At 39.2% G+C, this 19,710-nt stretch overlaps 1 protein-coding gene across 6 annotated transcripts in view; it reads right to left on the bottom strand.

Annotated features, from left to right (window-relative positions):
• The window catches only part of LOC111565276 (dipeptidyl aminopeptidase-like protein 6), a 315,168-nt gene that overhangs the window by 41,922 nt on the left and 253,536 nt on the right, over nucleotides 1-19,710 (bottom strand). For all 6 annotated transcript variants that reach the window (XM_055007119.1, XM_055007120.1, XM_055007121.1 and 3 more), the window contains 3 exons: nucleotides 17,988-18,040; nucleotides 16,879-16,960; nucleotides 10,594-10,714 (listed from right to left, as the gene is read on the bottom strand). In XM_055007119.1, coding sequence (XP_054863094.1) covers nucleotides 10,594-10,714; nucleotides 16,879-16,960; nucleotides 17,988-18,040 — 256 coding nt within the window. The remainder of the gene's footprint in view (nucleotides 1-10,593; nucleotides 10,715-16,878; nucleotides 16,961-17,987; nucleotides 18,041-19,710) is intronic.

Raw genomic sequence — 19,710 nt, forward strand, 5'->3', positions numbered from 1 at the left:
GTAATGAGATCCGTGTCTTCTTTTTCTTTTCACGGCCGCCTCATTGTGATGACTACCAAGGTGAGCTGTCGGAGGCTCATCTCCTCGCTCTGTGTTCTCCATCCTGCTGTGCAGACTACATTATTCACCGAGCACAGGACATTACTAATGCATGAGATAGCCCCAGTCAAGTGGCCAATGAGAAATAATGAGTGCAAGGTGACAGATTTAGGCAAAGTGACTAATGAGAAATAGAAAATTAAATGTTCCAGGTGGCATTTAGGTGATTTTGTCCCCACTGTTAATAGAATGCAACATCATGCACATGGGTGTATTAATTGTATGCTGATATAGGAGTCATATTTTGACAAAGTGATCAAGTCTCCTTTAGAAAATGTAACCTCTTGCTTCCAGTAGAGGGCAGCGGAGACACACGCTAAAGCAGCAGCACGGCAAAGGAAGAAATGCAGGTTTTGTTGTAAACGTCCGATGCAGACTTTTAGGCCACTGATTCTATGTTTCTGGATATTTATAGTCCGACTAGCATTCACCTCTGCCAATCAAATGACATGAAACTCAGTCTCCAAGCAGCTGTCCTGGATAAACGACGACTTTGAAACAAGCAATTCAACTGAAAGGATACACACCACATAGAGACGCACCTCGCTGACGAGCAAATCTGGTTGGATGACACGACATTCAGGTTCTTCTGCCACAAAAACGTGTCAGTGAAACAGGCATCACTATAAATATAATTCTGTTCTCTCACCGTGCTGACTGATGATACAGTGAAAGTGCTAATTAGAAGCACATGACAGAGAGGTGGTATCTGGCTGCTAAAAAATCCTCATTTACAGTTTTGTTGCTCAGTGCAAAGAAAACCTTCTCAGATGATGCACGGAGAAAAATGCCGTTACAGCGCATTGTTTATGCAGCTCTATGGGTCGATCCAGAATTGGAGGACATTTGGGCTTCAACATGTTTGAAAAATAAACCTTCTCTTTTACAGTTTTCTGCTCTATATTCATTAATAATAGGTAATAAACTATCAAAGGCTTGATTGGCTCAGCTTCCACATCAATGGTACCATTTTTATTCCATGTTTTCTGTTGTTTGCTAACCCTACTCTAATCACAGTAACAGGGTTGCTAATCCATGCTAATGTTGGCTTTTTCTCAGGAGTAGAAGCTAGATATTTAGCTAGCTGTTACTGCTGACAAAGAGGAAAAACTTGGAAAAAAGCGAAGAAAAGGGTCAAAAGAATTTGTCTTACCCTGATAATATGAGGTAGAGGAAGGCATTCAATGAAGGCTGACAGTGTTACGAAAATATGAAAAACAGAAGAGAGGACAGAGAGCTTTGTTCTCCCCATTCTTTCGGAAAACTGTTAGATGATGTTAATACCAGCATTTCATGTGATTCACTGTTTCCTTCTTCTTCTACCAGCTAACAAGGTTATGCTAACATGGTTGTTGTGGTACACATGCATAATAATTATTATTTAAAATATTGTGTTGATTAAAAAAATGTTCCCACAACTACAAGAGACGTCAATGAAAAAAAAATAATCCCCCAAAAAAAGAAGTTTAGGTTTCATTTTAACTGCTTTATTTGAGATTCAATTTGGTCATCAGGGGGGTGGGACAAGAGAAAAATGGCATTTTAAGAGGAACTCCAGACTTATTTGGTATTTTAACAATATTTTCAAACACTCTTTTCTCTCTCTTTGTAGCATCGTTGCTCTCTAAGAACAACATATTTCTAAAAAGCTCAGAAAAACAGCCCTGTTTTTGTGACAATGCATTTCCCAGCTAATCCACGAATAGTTTATTTGGCTTAAAAAGTAGAAGAAAGGAACACTTAATCCTTCAGTTTAGTACAAACATTTAAAATAACCATACTTAGAGATAGAAAGTCATTGTTGGACAGGAACTATATATTTAAAAAAAAAAAAAGAAGAAGCAATTTATGGAGTAACTAAAGCTGCCAGACAATGGCAGTGGATTAAAAAGTACAATATTTCCCCTTGAGTAGTAACACAAAGCTGCATAAAATGGAAATACTTAAATTAAGTATTTTAAATTTACACTAAAATGCAGTACTTGATAAACCCCATTAGAAGCCATTGGAACAGAGTCTAACCCGGACACAATGTCATGACTTTTGCTCCAAAAAACACGACTGAATTGCATTCTGGGAAACACAAAATCCAACATTTCTAAAGCTTGACTGATACGAGACTGAAAGACAAGATCTTTCAACCTCTGCTTCTGCAATTATTCACTATTCTTTTGTCAGTATCATGATTCTTCTGACTGTATGTTAAACGTTTAATGCTACACTTCCCACAAAATACTTAAAGAGTATGTCCTACATTGTTTTCAGGCAGTTTTTTCCTCCTGATTTCAGCCATGTTCCTTCACAAACAATTGAAGAAAGCATCCCCTGCCATCCAACAGGTTGAATCGATATTGTACAGAATATATCCTTGTATCCAAAATGTGTGCTTTTGCTCCATAATTTGGCAACAGCCAACACACAGTTTGACCAGAGTAACATAAAGTTGTCCAAAATAACTCGAAAAATGCCCTAAATTGCATTAAACTAGTTCAAAATGACTCACATTGTGTTTAAAATGATATTTTTTTTACAAGTCTTAGTCCAGTTCTGATTCTCTGCTAATCATCTATAGAACGATGTTTCACTATGCTGAATGTATCTCCAACAACTTGCTCCTCTGTTCACTGTTTCTGAGCCATGTTGCATTTATTTTATTGATCCCGTCGGTTTGATCTTCCAATATTATGTGAAATGTGTCCAAAATAACATAAAATTGTTCAAGCTGACCCACTATTTATCCAAAGTAACAAAAAATTGTCCAAACTGACACAACAAATTTCCAAAATAACTCCAAAAATTGTCCAGAGTCACTCAAAGCTTTTCCAAAATAACTGGAAACTTCACCAAAGTAACATAAAATTATCCAAAACTGACTCCTAAATTGTGGAAAGATGTTTCACCACGCGGAATGTATCTCCAACAACTTGCTCTCTGTTCACTGTTTTTGAGCCATGCTGCTTTTATTTGATTGATTTAGTATATATGTCATTGTCCTCTTTGCATAAAATGTATCCAAAGTAACATAAAAATGTCCAAACTGACTCCCAAATTGCCCAGAATAACTTGAAAAATGACCTAAATTGTTTTAAAGTAGCTCAAAATGACTCAATTTTTGTTCAGAATGACTATTTCTGAGTCATTTTGGACCATTTTAAACTGATTCTAAACGTATCTGCAAATGACTCCAAATCACTGTTCTTCAGTGATTATATCAAACAAACAGATACCAAATGTTTAAAAAATCATTGACTTTGGAAACCGAAGAATCCTGACTGTCCCAAACCCTGATCCATTAAGAAAACATTCTACCACACCACTCCTAAGTGACTTCAGTTTTAGCTTGCATTCACACCAAGCTAAAATTAACATTTGTTTTTTTTTTTAAAATTCCCTTATTTAATCTCTCCCTTTCCGGTGTGCAACTGTTTGATTGTGTGGTTCCTCTCTGGCCCTGCAGGCTCCGACACAAACAGAGCGATAAACAGAAACAACCCCGGCGAACAAGCCTCTCGATGCAAACAGTCATCTAGCCAAACATCTATGGGGCGAGCGCGACTCAAATCAAAGCGGCGCCGGGTTTTTATCTCAGCACACCAGAGCCCAATAAACAGCTGTTTCCTCGGGCTGCGTCACACTGCAGGACGTGTCAGTATCAGCACGGCCTCAATAATCAGACAGCCGACAGATGACACAACACTCGAGACTCTCCCGAGGCTTTTTGGACTATTACACACAGCCGACGGGGCTCTTGGCTGCGTCCTCCTCGTACATTTTTTTATTTCGCTTTTAATTTACTTCTTCCTTCTCTCTCATCGCTTTCCTGTCGCCCTACAAACCAGACAAACACACACGGATTAAGACGAGCAAAGCAAGCCAGAGGATATTCAAGCCTGGGAGATTATTTGCCAACCTTTCACCCCTTAGCGTAAAATCTGCTGCACAGCGACGGGCAGAGCTTAAGACCTCATTTCTCCCGAGCAGCGGCAGTCTGAGCCTCAGCTTGACCTTGGCCAGAGGAGAGCGTGAGTCATTAGCATGGAAAATCGTCCGCCTTGCAGTCTCACTGATGAATGTAAACATTACACAGCTTGGCGCGGCTTCTAAGCTCCCCCGGAGGTGCTTGCATCACCCCCTGGGCCAACGCCAAATCTATTTACAGGCTCACAGATACACTTTTCCCAAGGAGATTCATCATTAACGGCCAAGGAAAAGGTCTTTTAGTGCATTTAAAGTATAAAAAAAATAAGCCCAGATCAAATTAAATTATCAGCTTCCAAGACGTTTTGACATGCGGGCACTGGAAAGCAACTGCTTAACATCTCGTTCCATAACTAAAGGCATCTTTCTGCTGTTATCACTCTCTCCGGTTGCAGGCTTTCCACCGGCCTGTGAAACCTGGCAGTGAAATCGTGGCTCCATTTGGCTACGAAAAGCATCGCCGAGGTCCAACACTGATGTTGGGCGATAAGGTCTGGCTCACAGTTCCAGCTCAACCCAATAGATGCTGGACGGGGTTGAAGTCAGGCCACTAAAGTTCCTCCAGCACCATCAAACTGGGGATTTCTGGATGGATTTGTGCAGAGGCCACTGTCACGCTGAAACCTAAACTGTTGCCACGATGTTCAAAGCAAGCTACTGTTTAAGATGCCAGTGCACGATGTAGCATGAAGGAGCCTCACTGGTTGATGATTAAACCCCTAAAAATTCATTTCTGGTTATCTAAAGTCCTATTTGCAAAAGAAAAGCAAAGTCTATATTTTACTCAAATTTACTGACGTTATCTTGCACTGCACATAAAACACTTTCACATTTGTACATTCTAATTTCACATAAGACATTTTACGCTGAGTGTACACTACTGTTCAAAAGTTTTAGGTCACCCAGACGATTTCATGTTTTCCATGAAAACTCACACTTTTATTCATGTACTAACATAACTGCACAAGGGTTTTCTAATCATCAATGAGCCTTTCAACACCATTAGCTAACACAATGTAGCATTAGAACACAGGAGTGATGGTTGCTGGAAATGTTCCTCTGTACCTCTATGGAGATATTCCATTAAAAATCAGCTGTTTCCAGCTAGAATAGTCATTTACCACATTAACAATGTCTAGACTGTATTTCTGATTCATTTAATGTTATCTTCATTAAAAAAAATGCTTTTCTTTCAAAAATAAGGACATTTCTAAGTGATCCCACACATTTAAACGGTAGTGTATGTTACGCTTTCTTATTGTTTATTTTTACCTACTGCATATTTTTGCTTATTTATCTGTATTTATGGTGGTGGTAACTTTACTCTTTCTGCTGTAACAACTGAATTCCCCCTCAGGGATGAATGAAGTATTTCTCTATTCTATTCTATTCTATTCTATTGTATTCTATTCTATTCTATTCTATTCTATTCTATTCTATTCTATTCTATTCTATTCTATTCTATTCTATTCTAAAGGTTCCTGCATGTCCTCCATCTAAACCCCCTTCAAGATTTCAATCCTCTGATGGATCTGAGCCTTCTGTGAATGGATTTCCATGCTGTGTACCGGCAAATTTTTGTCCAAAACTTTCATTTATAATTGCCAAAGCAGCCTCTGTAATTCTCAAGCGAGAAAGAGGCAGAAGAAAAGTGTGGAGAAAACAAAAAACCCTGCAAAAAAAGGAGAAAATTACTCCTAATCACAGTGATACTAGTGCACACAAGACTATTATTATCACAGGATGTCTGTGTTTGGCAAAATATGGAGGATAATTTGAGGTGGAATCTTTATTTGGCAAATGACACAAAAAAACGATGATAGACGACTGCTGCAATTATTACATATTACTGGAGATCCCCGGCTAATGCTAGTCCTGTGAGAAAAAGGATGAAGTTATCTCTTTATATGTTTTTCCCACCTTAAAATAATTCCTTAATGGCTTATATCTAACCTAATATCGCTGCTTCCTCTAGAAAGTGTGGATCTATGAAATCCCGGCTATTTTGCTATCCACCTCTTCCCACTTGCTGCAGCTTGAGCACACCAGCTCACCTACATCTCTGTTTAAACACTGTAAAACTATACAGTTTTCAAGATGTGATATTGGAGTAATTCAGCCAATCAATAAGAGATAATGAAAGTCTCACAGAATTGGTTCCTTAGGTTACATATTTGGGTTAAAATGTGTCTCCTAGCATGTAAAAAAACACCATGTGGGCACAGTAACGAGATAAAAAACTTGATTTTCTGAAGAGCAGGGGTCCTTTAAGACTTCTAATTACTGGAACTAAGGGGCCTAATATCAAAAAATATAGAAAACAGCCTCAGATAACTGGTGTATTTGCATACTTTTGGGAAAATACTACCCAATTAGTGCAGAAAACAGAATCGGCCACAACAACTAAAAACTATCTTAACCCTGTGTTTCGCTGTTTTTACTGTTTTCTGTGTTAAATCAGCATATTTAAACTGCTAATTCTGTCAAATACAGCAAACATCAGCACTGGCATTGTGCATTTTCTCTTCGCAATAAAATATTTCCACATCACATCACCTACTTAAGGCACAAAATACAATTCTGTTGTCCTATGATTCACTTTTATCTCAACATTATGGGGCTGATTCTGTGTTTTATCTCTGGCTGAAAGATTTATCTGGTCAATAAGTGGTGAGTGTAAATTACCGGGCCTTCAGCAGCCCATAAATAAGAGGGGCGGGTCAGAGACCGCAGTAAAGCTCTGATTAATGTTTAAATGGGGGATCGCTCTTGAAGGATGGACTTGGTTTCGAATTTCGGCAGTGATAAGAGGAGCCGTGGGTGGGCAATGTTAAATAAAAACAACCAAAATATAAAGCGGTGACCCCAGATAACCCCTAAAGCCTCAGCGGTCTCCAACATGGCAGCCATTTACATCATCAGACCGATATGTTTCCTGCAAGATTAACAGCTTGTTGTGTAGCTCAGGTTTTTGGTATTTCTGCTATCTGTGCATCTATGACTCTGCAGCTCCCCATCTCTGTCATTAAAAGACTGTTCCACCAGCAGATATAAACTCGTTAGCTGAATGCTAACGCAGCCCCCCTGTCCTGATTTACAGTGTGAGGCGCACAGGTGAGCTTTGATCAGCCGTGTTGACGCTGGGAGAGCTCTTCGACATCTGTATCGCAACACACACGCAGAATTAATGCAAATCAACTGATGTAGAACATTCATTCATTTTCGGTGGCAGTGTAAAGCAGAAGCAAATTGACAGAATATCCATTTTTAATTTACCTGCAGGAAATCAAGCGCCACATGCCAAAAATACTAATGTGGCTGCAGACACTTGGGAGTCATACTGTCTCATGTCATTACTCTGATGCACGTGTTGCTGCAGAGCTCAGATTAAGAGTAATGGGATAAAGACAGGAGACAGAAAGAGATTGAATATGCATAGTTTCTGCATTTATCATGACTTGAGCTCCTTTCCGGTAATCTGATGGCATCTGAATGTGACGGCTTCATGTCTGGATAAACACTCCGGTGAGTTTTCCATTAAATTTGCAACAGCTTCACTTGGCTAAAAACTAAACTTCATACAGTCACATTAACAGATAGGAATGCAGATTTTAGTAGTTTCAGTAGTTACTTTAACGATCAGTGAGGTTCAGTTCGACAGCATAATGAAATGCATTCTAGTGCACAATAATCAGGCTACTAGTGCAAACTTCCTGCTGTAAGACCCAAAATTCTGTCATGGAAAACTTGCCAAAAAATATTTTAACTCAATAAGCGGGTCAGATTTTTGTCTTTTTTCCAATAGCGGTGATTGAGCTATGTACTCAAATACACTGCCTGTTCAAAAAAAAAGTCACCAGCTGGATTTAACTAAGCAAATAGGTAAGAGCCTTCCATTGGATAATTACTGCAGTGATGAATATGTTTCAGCTGCAACAACATATTTAACTCTAGCTGATGCAGTGAGGAGCTTCTCATTTCTTAAATAACCATGTTGAAGACATGTCCTGTGGTCATGGAAAGGATGTTAATCTGTTTCAGAAAGGTCAAATTATTGGCCTGCATCAAGCAAAGACAACTAAAGAGATGTCTGAAACGACTAAAATCAGGTTAAGAACCGTCCAACGTGTTATTAAAACCTGAAGGATAGTGGAGAACCATCATCTTGGAGGAACAAATATGGAACAAACGCTTAGATGATTGTAGGAAATCAACAGTAGAACTCATGGCTATGTTTAATAGTGAAAGTAAGAGTATTTCCACACATGCAATGAGAAGGGAACTCCACGGATTGGGACTAAACAGCTGTAGCTCTAAGAAAACTAATCATCAGTGAGGCTAATCAGAAAAAAAAGTTTGCTAGGTCACATAAAGATTGGACTCTGGAGCAATGGAAGAAGGTCATGTGGTGTGATGAGTCCAGATTTACCCTGCTCCAAAGTGATGGGGGCATCAGGGTAAGAAGAGAGGTGGATGAAGTGATGCCCTCATCATGGCTAGTTCCTACCAGCCTGTGGGGGTTAGAGTTATGATCTGGGGTTGGTCAGGTTCAGCAACGTTATGTTCCCAAAGAATGAGGTCAGCTGACTACCTGAATGTACTGAATGACCAGGTCTTTACATCAATGGAGTTTTTCTTCCCTGATCTCATGGACATGTTCCAAGATGACGATGCCAGGATTCATGGGGTTCACATTGAGAATGAGTGGATCAGGGAGCATGAGATGGATTGTCCTCCATAGAGTCCAGACCTCAGCTTCACTGAGAATCTTTGAGACATTCTGGAAAAGACTTAGTCCGACTCTTCCATCACCACTGTAAGTTCTTGGTAGAAAATGAATGCAACTCTGGACAGAAATAAATGCTGTGATTTTGCAGAACCTTATCGAAACGATGCCACGGTGAATGTGTGCCATTCTCAGAGCTAAAGGAGGTCCAGTGAAATATTAGAGTGTGTGATTTTTTTTTTTTTTGGACGGGCAGTGTACTTTAATTGTACTTTGCTGTTAGTTTTGGTTCAGCTTTTTGTTTTGAACCTTATTTGTCTTCTAACAAACTCTATTATATTTTTTTTTATTATTTTTTTAACCAATTCTTGATGTCTTTTCTGTGGACCTGATGCAGCCTGGGGGGGAATGACATTTAGTTTATTTATGTGTACATAGATGCACAGAAAAGAAGAAATCTTGAATCTTGATGTACCATCCAATCTTGCACATTTATACCAGCTCTCTCTGTTATATCTGAACATAGCCGTGAGGAGCATTACTGTAAAACTGACCTACATCTGAATCAGAAATTATTGTCATTGTCACTTAGCGGACTAATGAAGGCAGAAATGTCACGCATCCCACATCTGAAAAGGATTTCATACAATTCTTTGCTCTCTTGGCAGGAAGTAGATGAGAGGACAGATGCCACCCTGTTGTTCGTATGGTAAAGATACACTTATCAGCCACAACTGATTGGTAAAATACTGATCGTGTTACAAAGCACTGACATTTCTTTCTGCTTTTACAGTTTCCTGGTGTCATTCTGTGGATTTTTTTTAAATATAACATGCCTTTTTCACCCAGCAGCAGGTTAAGTGGTCCACAGAAATCTTCAGTAAGGACACTAGTTTAACCAGAAGGAGTCACAAATTTATCAGTATTGCTGGTTTTGTTGGGAAATCTTGAGTTCTTGTATTCATGTGGATGTTTTGACATGTATCACCACCATTGTTCCAGACTAAGCACAACCCCAATGTTAGTGGACTCCCCCAGCAAGTAAGAGTGCCCTGCCACACTTTAAAACCACTAAAGGAACACGACAAAGCGATGTCAAGCCCCCAAACTCCCCAGATCCCGAACCGATCAACCACTGGCACAAACAGCAACAAGCCTGATCCAACCTGGTCCCACAGGGATCTGCTGCCGATGTCCCGATGCCTGACACCACAGGGCGAGATAATCTGGCAAAACAAAGTTGACTTACCCAATATCCAGGTGGTTTAAGGTGTAAGACTATAGCCAACACTGGGTAGCTTAGCTTAGCTTTGTACAAAAACTGAAGAGGTCACACCATGTTTCGATGTCAACCTCTTAAGCTCACTATTTCTTGCTTAAGTCCAAAAACCAAAGTGTATAAATGACAATTTATGCGGTTTATGTGCAGGGAGCATTCCTTAGCTAAAGGCAATAACATCAAGAAGTCAGATTTTTATGGATTATATGGCAGCAGTAGGTAAAAAATGCAATGTTAAACACCTCTGGGGTAAATAAAAATAAAACTAAAAATAAAAATTCCATTAAAGTCAAGATATTTCTTTAATAGAACAGTTTGGCATTTTAGAAAATAGGTGTATTTACTGATTTTTTTTGCCAAAAGTTTCCTCTCGCTCCATAACTAGGAGTCCACATTAAATACATGAAACCATCTCATGTTTTTAACTTTAACAGACATATTTTTCACAAGAAAGCAAAAGTGATATTTCCAAAATATCACACTTTGCTGTCAACATGCTTCCTGGCATTACCTTCATACAACCAATCGCTGAGCCCATTGAAGATGACGCCCTCCTTGCCGGTAGACACCAGACGGATGGAGCGGCTCTCCACCTTGGATCGATAGTAGATGTTGTTCTCAAAAATGAAGATCTACAAAAAAGAAAAACACAATAAGCCTCATTATAAACCAAGAATCTTTAAAATTAAGGATCTTAAAGCAGCTTTTGTCCCGCTGAAGTGCCCTTCCAGCTGTAAGGACATTGATTTGTAGCTGATCCTGAATGGCAGCCTTCACACTGGGCATTTCCTGAATAAGCTTTGTTGTTATTATCAACACGCCAAAGAGTAAAGCAGAGGACAGTGGGGTATTTATGCGGCAACACGGCATTGCAGGTGGGAGACCTGGGGCAAGCAGAAGTCTTGATATCGCAGTTTCGATCAACCTCCGGGTCAAAAAGCGCATTAGCATGTTGCTTTTCCACTTGTCGCGCACTGCAGCATCATACATATTTGCAGCTGCACCTCGTGATTAAAGGGAAACCGGGGTATTTGAGTTAAGTACAAAGAGAGAAAAATAAGTCTTTTCAATTTCCGATAAGACGGCACACCTTGGGAGCAGATTTTGACTTTGACGCTCTCCTCCACAAGCCTGTGGGGCTTTCGAGATAACTGAAGGTCAACTCTTTCATTATGGAGAATAATAGATCATCAGCACCCACGGTGAACTAGGTAGGGCGGGGCAGCTCCAGGGGCTGGAATTTTAAAATGTTACAGCATTAATGCCACGCTGAAATCAATCTCAAGCTATTACAGGAAAGGAGCTCACTCTGTATCTCAAGGATTATGGAATCTCTTGGCCTCAAGCAGGTATCATGCTATCGGTTTGTGAGTGATGCTCCGACAAATATTCACTCTGAGCTGCCTAAATGATGAAGCTACCCTCAGCAGGAAGCCCGATGTTGTGGCTGCATACGACGGCCGCATGTTGATTTTTATTTTTCTCCTTCCCACTGTGTAAAAAGAGTCAAATGCTACAAAGAGAACACTATCAAATAAATCCATCTCTCTATACGCCGTGAATCAGCAATGAGGCATTTAGCATACAGAAAGACAAATTGGCTGAAAGTTTCTGCAGGCATGCTGCATCTTTAAAAAAAAAAAAAAAAAAGAAAAAACAAAGTAACACAGAATCAGTTACAACTCTTGAGAAGCTGTGTGCTTTGGTGTCACTTTGGTGCAGATGGAGTCCCTGTATAGAAGCTAATCTAGGCCACGGCACAGAGAGAAGACCTGGCCCCGTTCTCTGAAGGAAGGAAGGAAGGAAGGAAGGAAGGAAGGAAGGAATCTGCCAGCGATAGCAGTCAGCAAGAATATTTGGAGCAGAATATTAAACCGAATCTGGAGACTCTGGTTTGTTTGGACCAATGCAACCACTCCAACACAATGACAAAAAGACTCATTCTTGAGTGAAATGTGATGCATTAGCAGTAGAAGAATGTAGATACAGATAGATAAATACATATTTTATTCATCCTCTTAGGGAAATTTAAGAAAACCCTTTTTGGCATCAGTTTGTGTCTTTTTGTATCACTTTTTGCATCTTTTTGTGTCCTATTTGTGTGCTTATGTGCATTTTTGCATTTAGTTTCGTGTCAGGTTTGGATATTCTGGTGTTTCTTGGTATGTTTTCTCAATATTTTAGCATTGTTTATGTCATTCCTGCAGCATTTTATGTCTCTTTATGTCTTTTCAGGTTATTTTTTGTATCTTTTTTGTCATCTTTTGTATTTATGTAATTTTTTGCATCTTTTGTGGAATGTTTTGGCATCTTTTAGCACCGGCTGATGTCTTTCTGTATCACTTTTTGCATCTTTTTGTTTAAGTTTGGGATATTTTTGTGTCATTTTTGCCTGTTTTAATGTAACTTTGTGTGTTTTCTCATCATTTTACAATCATTTATGTTGTTCCTGCAGCTGGCCATTTTTTTGTGTCTTTTTTGAGATCTTTCTGAATGCAGTTTCAGTAATCTGGGTTTTACATCAACATGTTAAGGTGTCATTGTGAGTTTACAAGCACTGTGGTCAAGATGCATTATGGGAAGTGTAGGTTTGTTGAGTTTTACTGACACTAATTTCAAGACATCCCCTCTGAGTTGCCAATTTTTAATAAACTCTTTAAATTCTCAATAACTGGCAAGCTTGAGCTTAGAAAATGATGCAAATAGGGGTCGACCGATTGTCAGTTTGGATGACTATCATCTGATATTTAGCATTTTCCCGCTTATCTATGTTTTTTTTAAACTCTTTCATGATAAAATGTATTAATTCTAAAATAACTTTGGCTTTGATACAGCCACCTTTCTCCATCTGTAGTCATCGCTGTGTGGTTTTTAGCAACCTCATTTCTGAATTAATTCATTAAATGTGACAGCTTATCAACATTAAAGGAAAAGAAAATGGAAAAAAAATCTATATAATAAAGGCATTTTGACAAAGTTTTGTGTTTCTTGTCATTGAAATTTTGGCACCAAAATCTTCATTTTTACTGCAAATGTATATCGGCTCCAAATATCGGCTTCCTTGATTACTACTAATTGCTATCGGTCCTGAAAAGTGTCATAGTGAGCTCATAAGCATTGTGAGCCTAAAGATGCGGTCAAGACGCATTATGGAAAATGCAACATGGAAAATGTTGATCTTGACTCATAATAATGTCAGGATTTCCTCTCTGAGTTGTCATTTTTTTAAGAAACTCTCTTTAAACTCAATAAAAGAGTAATTTAATCACTAATTGGCAAGCTTTAGCTTAAAACATGATTAGTTTGGCTGATTATCAGATCCGATAATCACCATTTTTCTGTTTATGTGCATCATTTTTGTTTTCAAATGTGTCCCGATAAAATACAATTGGGTAAAATATGCTACTTTGTCTCTGACACAGTCACCTTTCTCCATCCAACAACAAAGAAAAAAATTGGCATTTCAACAAAGTTTTGTGTTCACGTTCTTAAAATTTTGGCACTAAAATTTTAATTTTTACTGCAAATGTATATCGGCTCCAAATATCGGCCTCCTTGATTACTACTAAACAGTATCGGCCCTGACGAAAACACATCTGTCAACCTCTAAATGTGACTAAGGACATTCTAAACAGTTTAGGAACAAAGAATAGCCCACACATTATATTCCTAAGGGACTTTTTTTTCTCTCTCACACACACAGAAAGTCTCTCAAATGTAACACAAAGGTTAAGCCTCGTTGGACTTGTCTGCATGTGTTCACTGAAGATTAGCAACCTACAAAAAAAGTCTATTCACTGAGGGATTTACTTCTCACAACAAGAAAAACATGTTTAAAAAAAACATATTTTTGCAGACAAATGTTGCTGTGAAAATCGTATCAAATAACGTCAACTTTTTAGCCTGACAAGTAGCTCAACATGTGTCTGGACAGCTGTGTTTGTGCATGAATGGGCTTGCATGCGAGGACTCTGTGGGGGAGTAAAAGAGGGTTTTAATCAGGTGCGTGAGGGATTTGGGAACGGGGTAACAGGTGGGCTGATTTATGCATATTAGATATGACAAAACACGTCTCGGCTTCCAGTCTGTGTTTGCTTGTTTTAACTGACGGACACGTCTCCCGTCACCCTCAACCTCTCTGACGGAGGACATGCAAACCTCCGGGGGAAAGCAGCTGCTCGGTTTCATGCCAACACAACTCCCAGACAACTCGTGACTAATGGTGGGAAACTTGAGGCTGTATCAATCTAGCAACTGTGTTAATTAATCCGCTGACGAGATAACAGGTAATTAATAGCATTGTGCTGCAGGATGTGATCACTTACGGTCTGACTGCCCTGCAAAGCGACAGACTAAAGCTCATTAATGCCGTGACAAGTCTGATTGTGTGATGGTGGAGGCGAAGGATGATTCATCTCAGAAGGAATGCAAAGGGCCGTTCAAACAGCGGAGTTTAATTTGAAATTTGTTTACTGGCGAATCTCAGGGAATCATTAGGTTGATTTACACCCCAAGGGACAAAGTTGTTTTTTGGCGTGGTGTTTTCAAGGACTCAAACTTATATCATATCAGTGACTTGAGGAAAACGCTGTCTCTGGGAGATTAGGATTAGCCCTGTCACAATTCTGAGGGCACACTGTCAGAAATGGAATTGTCTTGAGGCAATTTTCAAAGGAAACAAAGCCGTCTTTTGACTGAATTTGAAAGTTACAGCTAGTGAAGCCATTTGCACACATATCGGGGCCGGAGAAAAGTTTGATATTTTAGTGGAATTGCACGAGTCAAAACAGATCAATAACGCCATGTGGAAAATTTCAAACAGGAACTGGTATGTGCCACCTACAGCTATGAAATTTGGTAGGCATATGTAACTCGTCAAGACTCCAGAAAATGTAATCGACAACCATACATAAAACCCAACGGGAAGTCAGCCATTTTGAATTATGTGTCATATTTTGGACAATTTTGGACCATTTTTTGCATATTTTCAAAAGCTATAAACTCAAACGTGGTAACCTCAACAGAGCAGAAATTGGGCCAGGATGTACACCAGACATGGGTGATCAAAAGTTATCAAAATGCTTGCCAAAAGTCTGAGGGTGTGGAAATGGCGGCTGGTGGAATTTCAACAATTTGCCATGACACAGGAAATGCTGTCTTACTAGCCTGTACATGCTCCAATCTGCCTCAAACTTTAGAGAATTCAGCCCTGATGACATACATAGGCCTAAATACACTCTCAGGCACAGTGCCACCTGGTGGACATGATTGGATTTGCTGACCAGCGAGGACGCAAGGACCCGACCAACGGCGCTTGCAGCTTCAATTGGTAAATGTAATGGTGCATTGAGGTGATTCCTGCTGTAGTTTTCATACTGTTCAGGTGGTAAATTGCACCGATGAAAAGCCACAAGATAGTGGAAAGGTGCCACAGTTTGGGTAACTCTACAGACACGACCAAGCCAGCCACAAGTGGTATACAGTTTCTGTTTCTGAAGTAGCTTCCTGCTATTCTATTTCAAATGCATTGCTGTTGTCATGTTTCTGCTTCTGTCTTCTCAATGAAATGCTATTCCACTCTCACAGTGCCTCCACAAAGCTTTATTTTCTCAGTGCAGGCTACAATCTCAAGCCAATGTTTTCAGATTCAAACATTATTTTGGAAAGACTCTGTTGCAATCTGGTCCGATGACTGAAAAAGCGGCGCTTACTTACTGTTATAGTTCAATCTCATGGATCTTATCAGTGTCCCCTTCAAGTGTTTTACGGTTAAAAAAAAAGCTCTAAATCATGCACATTTTGGATTCCCACCCATACTACACAATGGAAAAGTTGATAAAATCCATCAAAAAAAAAAAAAATCTTTTTAATCCTATATCTCAGTTTTTTCAATGACTATAGCATTAAATGAATCAGAAATCCAGTCTAGACATTGTTAATATGGTAAATGACTATTCTAGCAGAGGAACATTTCCAGCAACCATCACTCCTGTGTTCTAATGCTACATTGTGTTAGCTAATGGTGTTGAAAGGCTAATTAATGATTAGAAAACCCTTATGCAGTTATGTTAGCACATGAATAAAAGTATGAGTTTTCATGGAAAACATGAAATTGTCTGAGTGACCCCAAACATTTGAATGGTATTGTATGTTGGACCCAAACCCAAATGATAGATTAACAACTTTAGCCAAATGTAGAGCAGCATTAGCAAATAAACAGTTGGATAATTCCAAAGAGTTGCTAGAGATCAAAAAGGAAAGTTAATGGTAGGCTTAAATTCACAAGGACACAAGCAAACAAAGCCAAAAGAATATAGCTAATGAATGTTAAAGCTCCAGTTGAGCCAGTGTTTGCTAAGCTCTTGCCATTTTAACTTTACAAGGTGATGATTTGACAGTGTTGAGTTTACAGCTCGCAGTGTCCCGAGTGGCCACAGAAATCGATTAATGCAGGTTTAAACAAAGGACACACTTAGGGTCCTTGGCTCCTGCTAATCATTTGACCCCTCCCATCAGGTGGCTGATATTGAGGCCTTCTGGACGAAGCACACCTTCAAAAATAATTAATTCCCTCGGCTATTAAAATTATAAACAGGCAGCGAAGGACGCAGCTTGTCAAAACTTACTTTGCTCATTGTGTGTGTGTGTGTGTGCGCTGTGAAGGTTTTTCCACTTTTTCAAGGACAAGTTTTTATTCTTTTATAATGGATGTCGCTTGATTTTATTTTTTTCACTCACTGGCCAGGAGACAGAAGTAAAGAGAGCGGATTCATGAAAAATGTGTAGCTCTTCTTACCAGCTGCTGATCCTGCGGGCCCCAGCCTGCGTACTGTAGCTGAGCGTTTCGAACCTCTGGAGGGTTCAGGTTCCACGTCTCCCTGGGGTGCACAAGAAAAAAAGATGCTATCAGACAGAAGTGAAGACACATAAACCCAAACACAATGAGCGTCTCCTCCTGCAGCAGCACAGGAGCAAGTGTAGAACATGTGAGAACAGAGGTTTAAGTGTATCCATAAATACCGGAGCTCTATAACAGTGTCACCCCTCCTTATGGGGAAAAGTGCTGCGCGGTGCAGGCTGCAGAATTAGAGGTGCCACTGCCTCTACGTCTTTGTCTGGAGCTCAGGATGAATGAGGTCATCAGCCGAGGTGCTCGCCGGCACATCGCCACTGGGTGGCAGCACGTAAATGGATTTACACTGGAGGAGCTGCTGGCAATTCTGTCATACTGTGACCTGATGTGGAACTAATTTAAAAGGGAAATAAGTATAGTTATAGCACAAAATGCCTTTAATATGTCTTGGCTGCTGATGCGTTTTTAGCCGGATGCTGTTGCACCTGATCAACTGGGACTAATTTGAAAATGCACGTCATGGTTTTTCTGTTGTGGATTCCACCAACAGCTGCTCCTTTATATGTTTTTTATTATAATTTGCAATGCTTTATTCATCTTGTTCCCTTCTCCGGGCATTTTAAGCTCAACATTGAAGGATATTTTAAAAAGGCTCATCTTCCAGCAGTATTATCAGCACAGGAACGACATTTTCAGAGGCCCTAATCTCATTTCTGGTAGTCTCGGGTCTAATTTTGCAAACTTCTTAGAAATCTGTTGTTACAAGGTAAACCAAGAGGACAGACATGCGCGAGGATAACATCTGCACATGTTGTGGCAACTCTAACTGCGATTTGAGGCCACAGATTGCCAGATACCCTCCTTTCACTTCACAGATAGCATTCAGGGAGGCTTGGAGGCAAACAATGTGGCTGAGGTCAGAGGTGCTTTGTGAGAACAGGTGTAAATGAGCTCCGTTCGCTGTCACAGGCAGTGAGGTCGGGCGAGATATTCCAGGATAATATAATGAAGTACGATGTATATGGAACAGCGCAGCTCTGACGCCTACTTACGGAGTTTCCAGGCTGCAGATGATGTAGAAGGCCGTGTAGGAATACTGGTACACCTGGAAGAAGAAGATGCAGGAAACACCTTTAGTTTAACCTTGACATATTAGTTTGTACTAAATCATTTCTTTCTTGTGCTGCCTGGAATCAGTGAAGCTATCCATTTTTATAAAGTCCAGTGAGAATAAATTAGATAGCAGTCTGTTTTTTTGGAAATACTGAAAAACAGCACTAAAAGTTGACATTAATGAATCTCCTCCTGAGAACTGAGGGGAAAAACAATGTCTTTTAATTGAACTTTTTTTGTGATTTCCTGACTTTTTTGGAGCTAAAATAATGACGCACAATTTTGAATTTTATTAAAAAATATTCTTATTTTAGATTTTACACCATGTCCGCTGTAGTCGACAACAGAACAATTTAATCATAAAAAAAAACTAGTGGTGGGACACGATTAGAAAATTCATCTGATTAATTACAGGTTTTGTAATTAATTAATCACAATTAATTGCAGTTTTCTCAAATAGCAATATTTGACACAATAAGTGAAGTTTTTCAATTCAAATAAAATTGTGGTTGACAGTTGAATCATTGAATAGACATATACGTGTTTAGAAATTAAAATTTATTTAAAAAAAGGAAAATGGGACATATAGAAAAAGTGATTTTGATGACTTAAAGCCTGAATTTTGTTGTTTTTTCCACTGTATGGCACATAAAATCAGCATAAGTAGTTCAAGGAGCTTCAGAAAGTTGAAAATTCAGAGATTCATTGTTTTCATCTTTTCTGGGTCGGATAAATGATGTAATTTTGATGGTTCTTTTTATAGGATTATCAATTTTTATTTATGTATTTTTTTCATAAACAAAAAGTTGATAATTAAGTTATTACAAGAGATATTTTTGTTGTTTAGGTTATTCCTCTTCCAGGAGGCAGAGCCTCCACGGAGTAAAAACTTAAACCACAAAAATGTTTCATTTCTATTTATCTGCATTTTTCATCTGTCTGCTACATTCACAGATTACTGCAAATCTAAGTGCAATTATAGCGATTTTATTCAACATTTTAAGACTTTCTGTAAACTCAAGCACTGTCTAGAAAAGTGGTCTATTATGGGATGGCTACACCGTTAGCCGTTAGCATGACTCGTAGCTAACGTTAGCTCTGGTGCTAACAGCAACATGTTTTACATTGAGGTGATACCGTCGGATTGAAGTGACGCAGTGATCAGAAAACTCTTTGTTGTACAATTTACACACAACCAGGCTTTTATCCAAGCTGCCATCGGGAAGATTTTTAAAAGAAAACCTTCTGTCCAACAAGCTCAATCTCGTCTTCCTTCACTGTTCACCAGTGCCTGACTTCACTCAGTACTTCCTGTGCTTCTTCTTCATGGCTACAAACAGACTTTAGGTTCATTACCGCCACCTACTGGGCTGGAGTGTTCATCAGAGTTACTGGTGTGCCAGAAATGAGGGAACTGAGGAGGGTGCAATTAATTGTGTTATTATTTTTAACGCGCTATTTTTGGAGGTAATCAAAATTAATGCGTTAAAGTCCCAGCCCTAAAAAAAACAAAACAAAACAGCGACACTTCGAAATCAAAATAAGCTGACAAGAAAACAAGAACGTCAATTTGTTTTTCATGAAACTTTAAGAGAATAAATTAAATAACAATAGTGTAAAATACAAGAGGTTGAATGAAACATAGTTCTAAATTAATTACTT

Source organism: Amphiprion ocellaris, chromosome 22 (genome assembly GCF_022539595.1).
Source record: "Amphiprion ocellaris isolate individual 3 ecotype Okinawa chromosome 22, ASM2253959v1, whole genome shotgun sequence".
Lineage (NCBI taxonomy): Eukaryota > Metazoa > Chordata > Actinopteri > Pomacentridae > Amphiprion > Amphiprion ocellaris.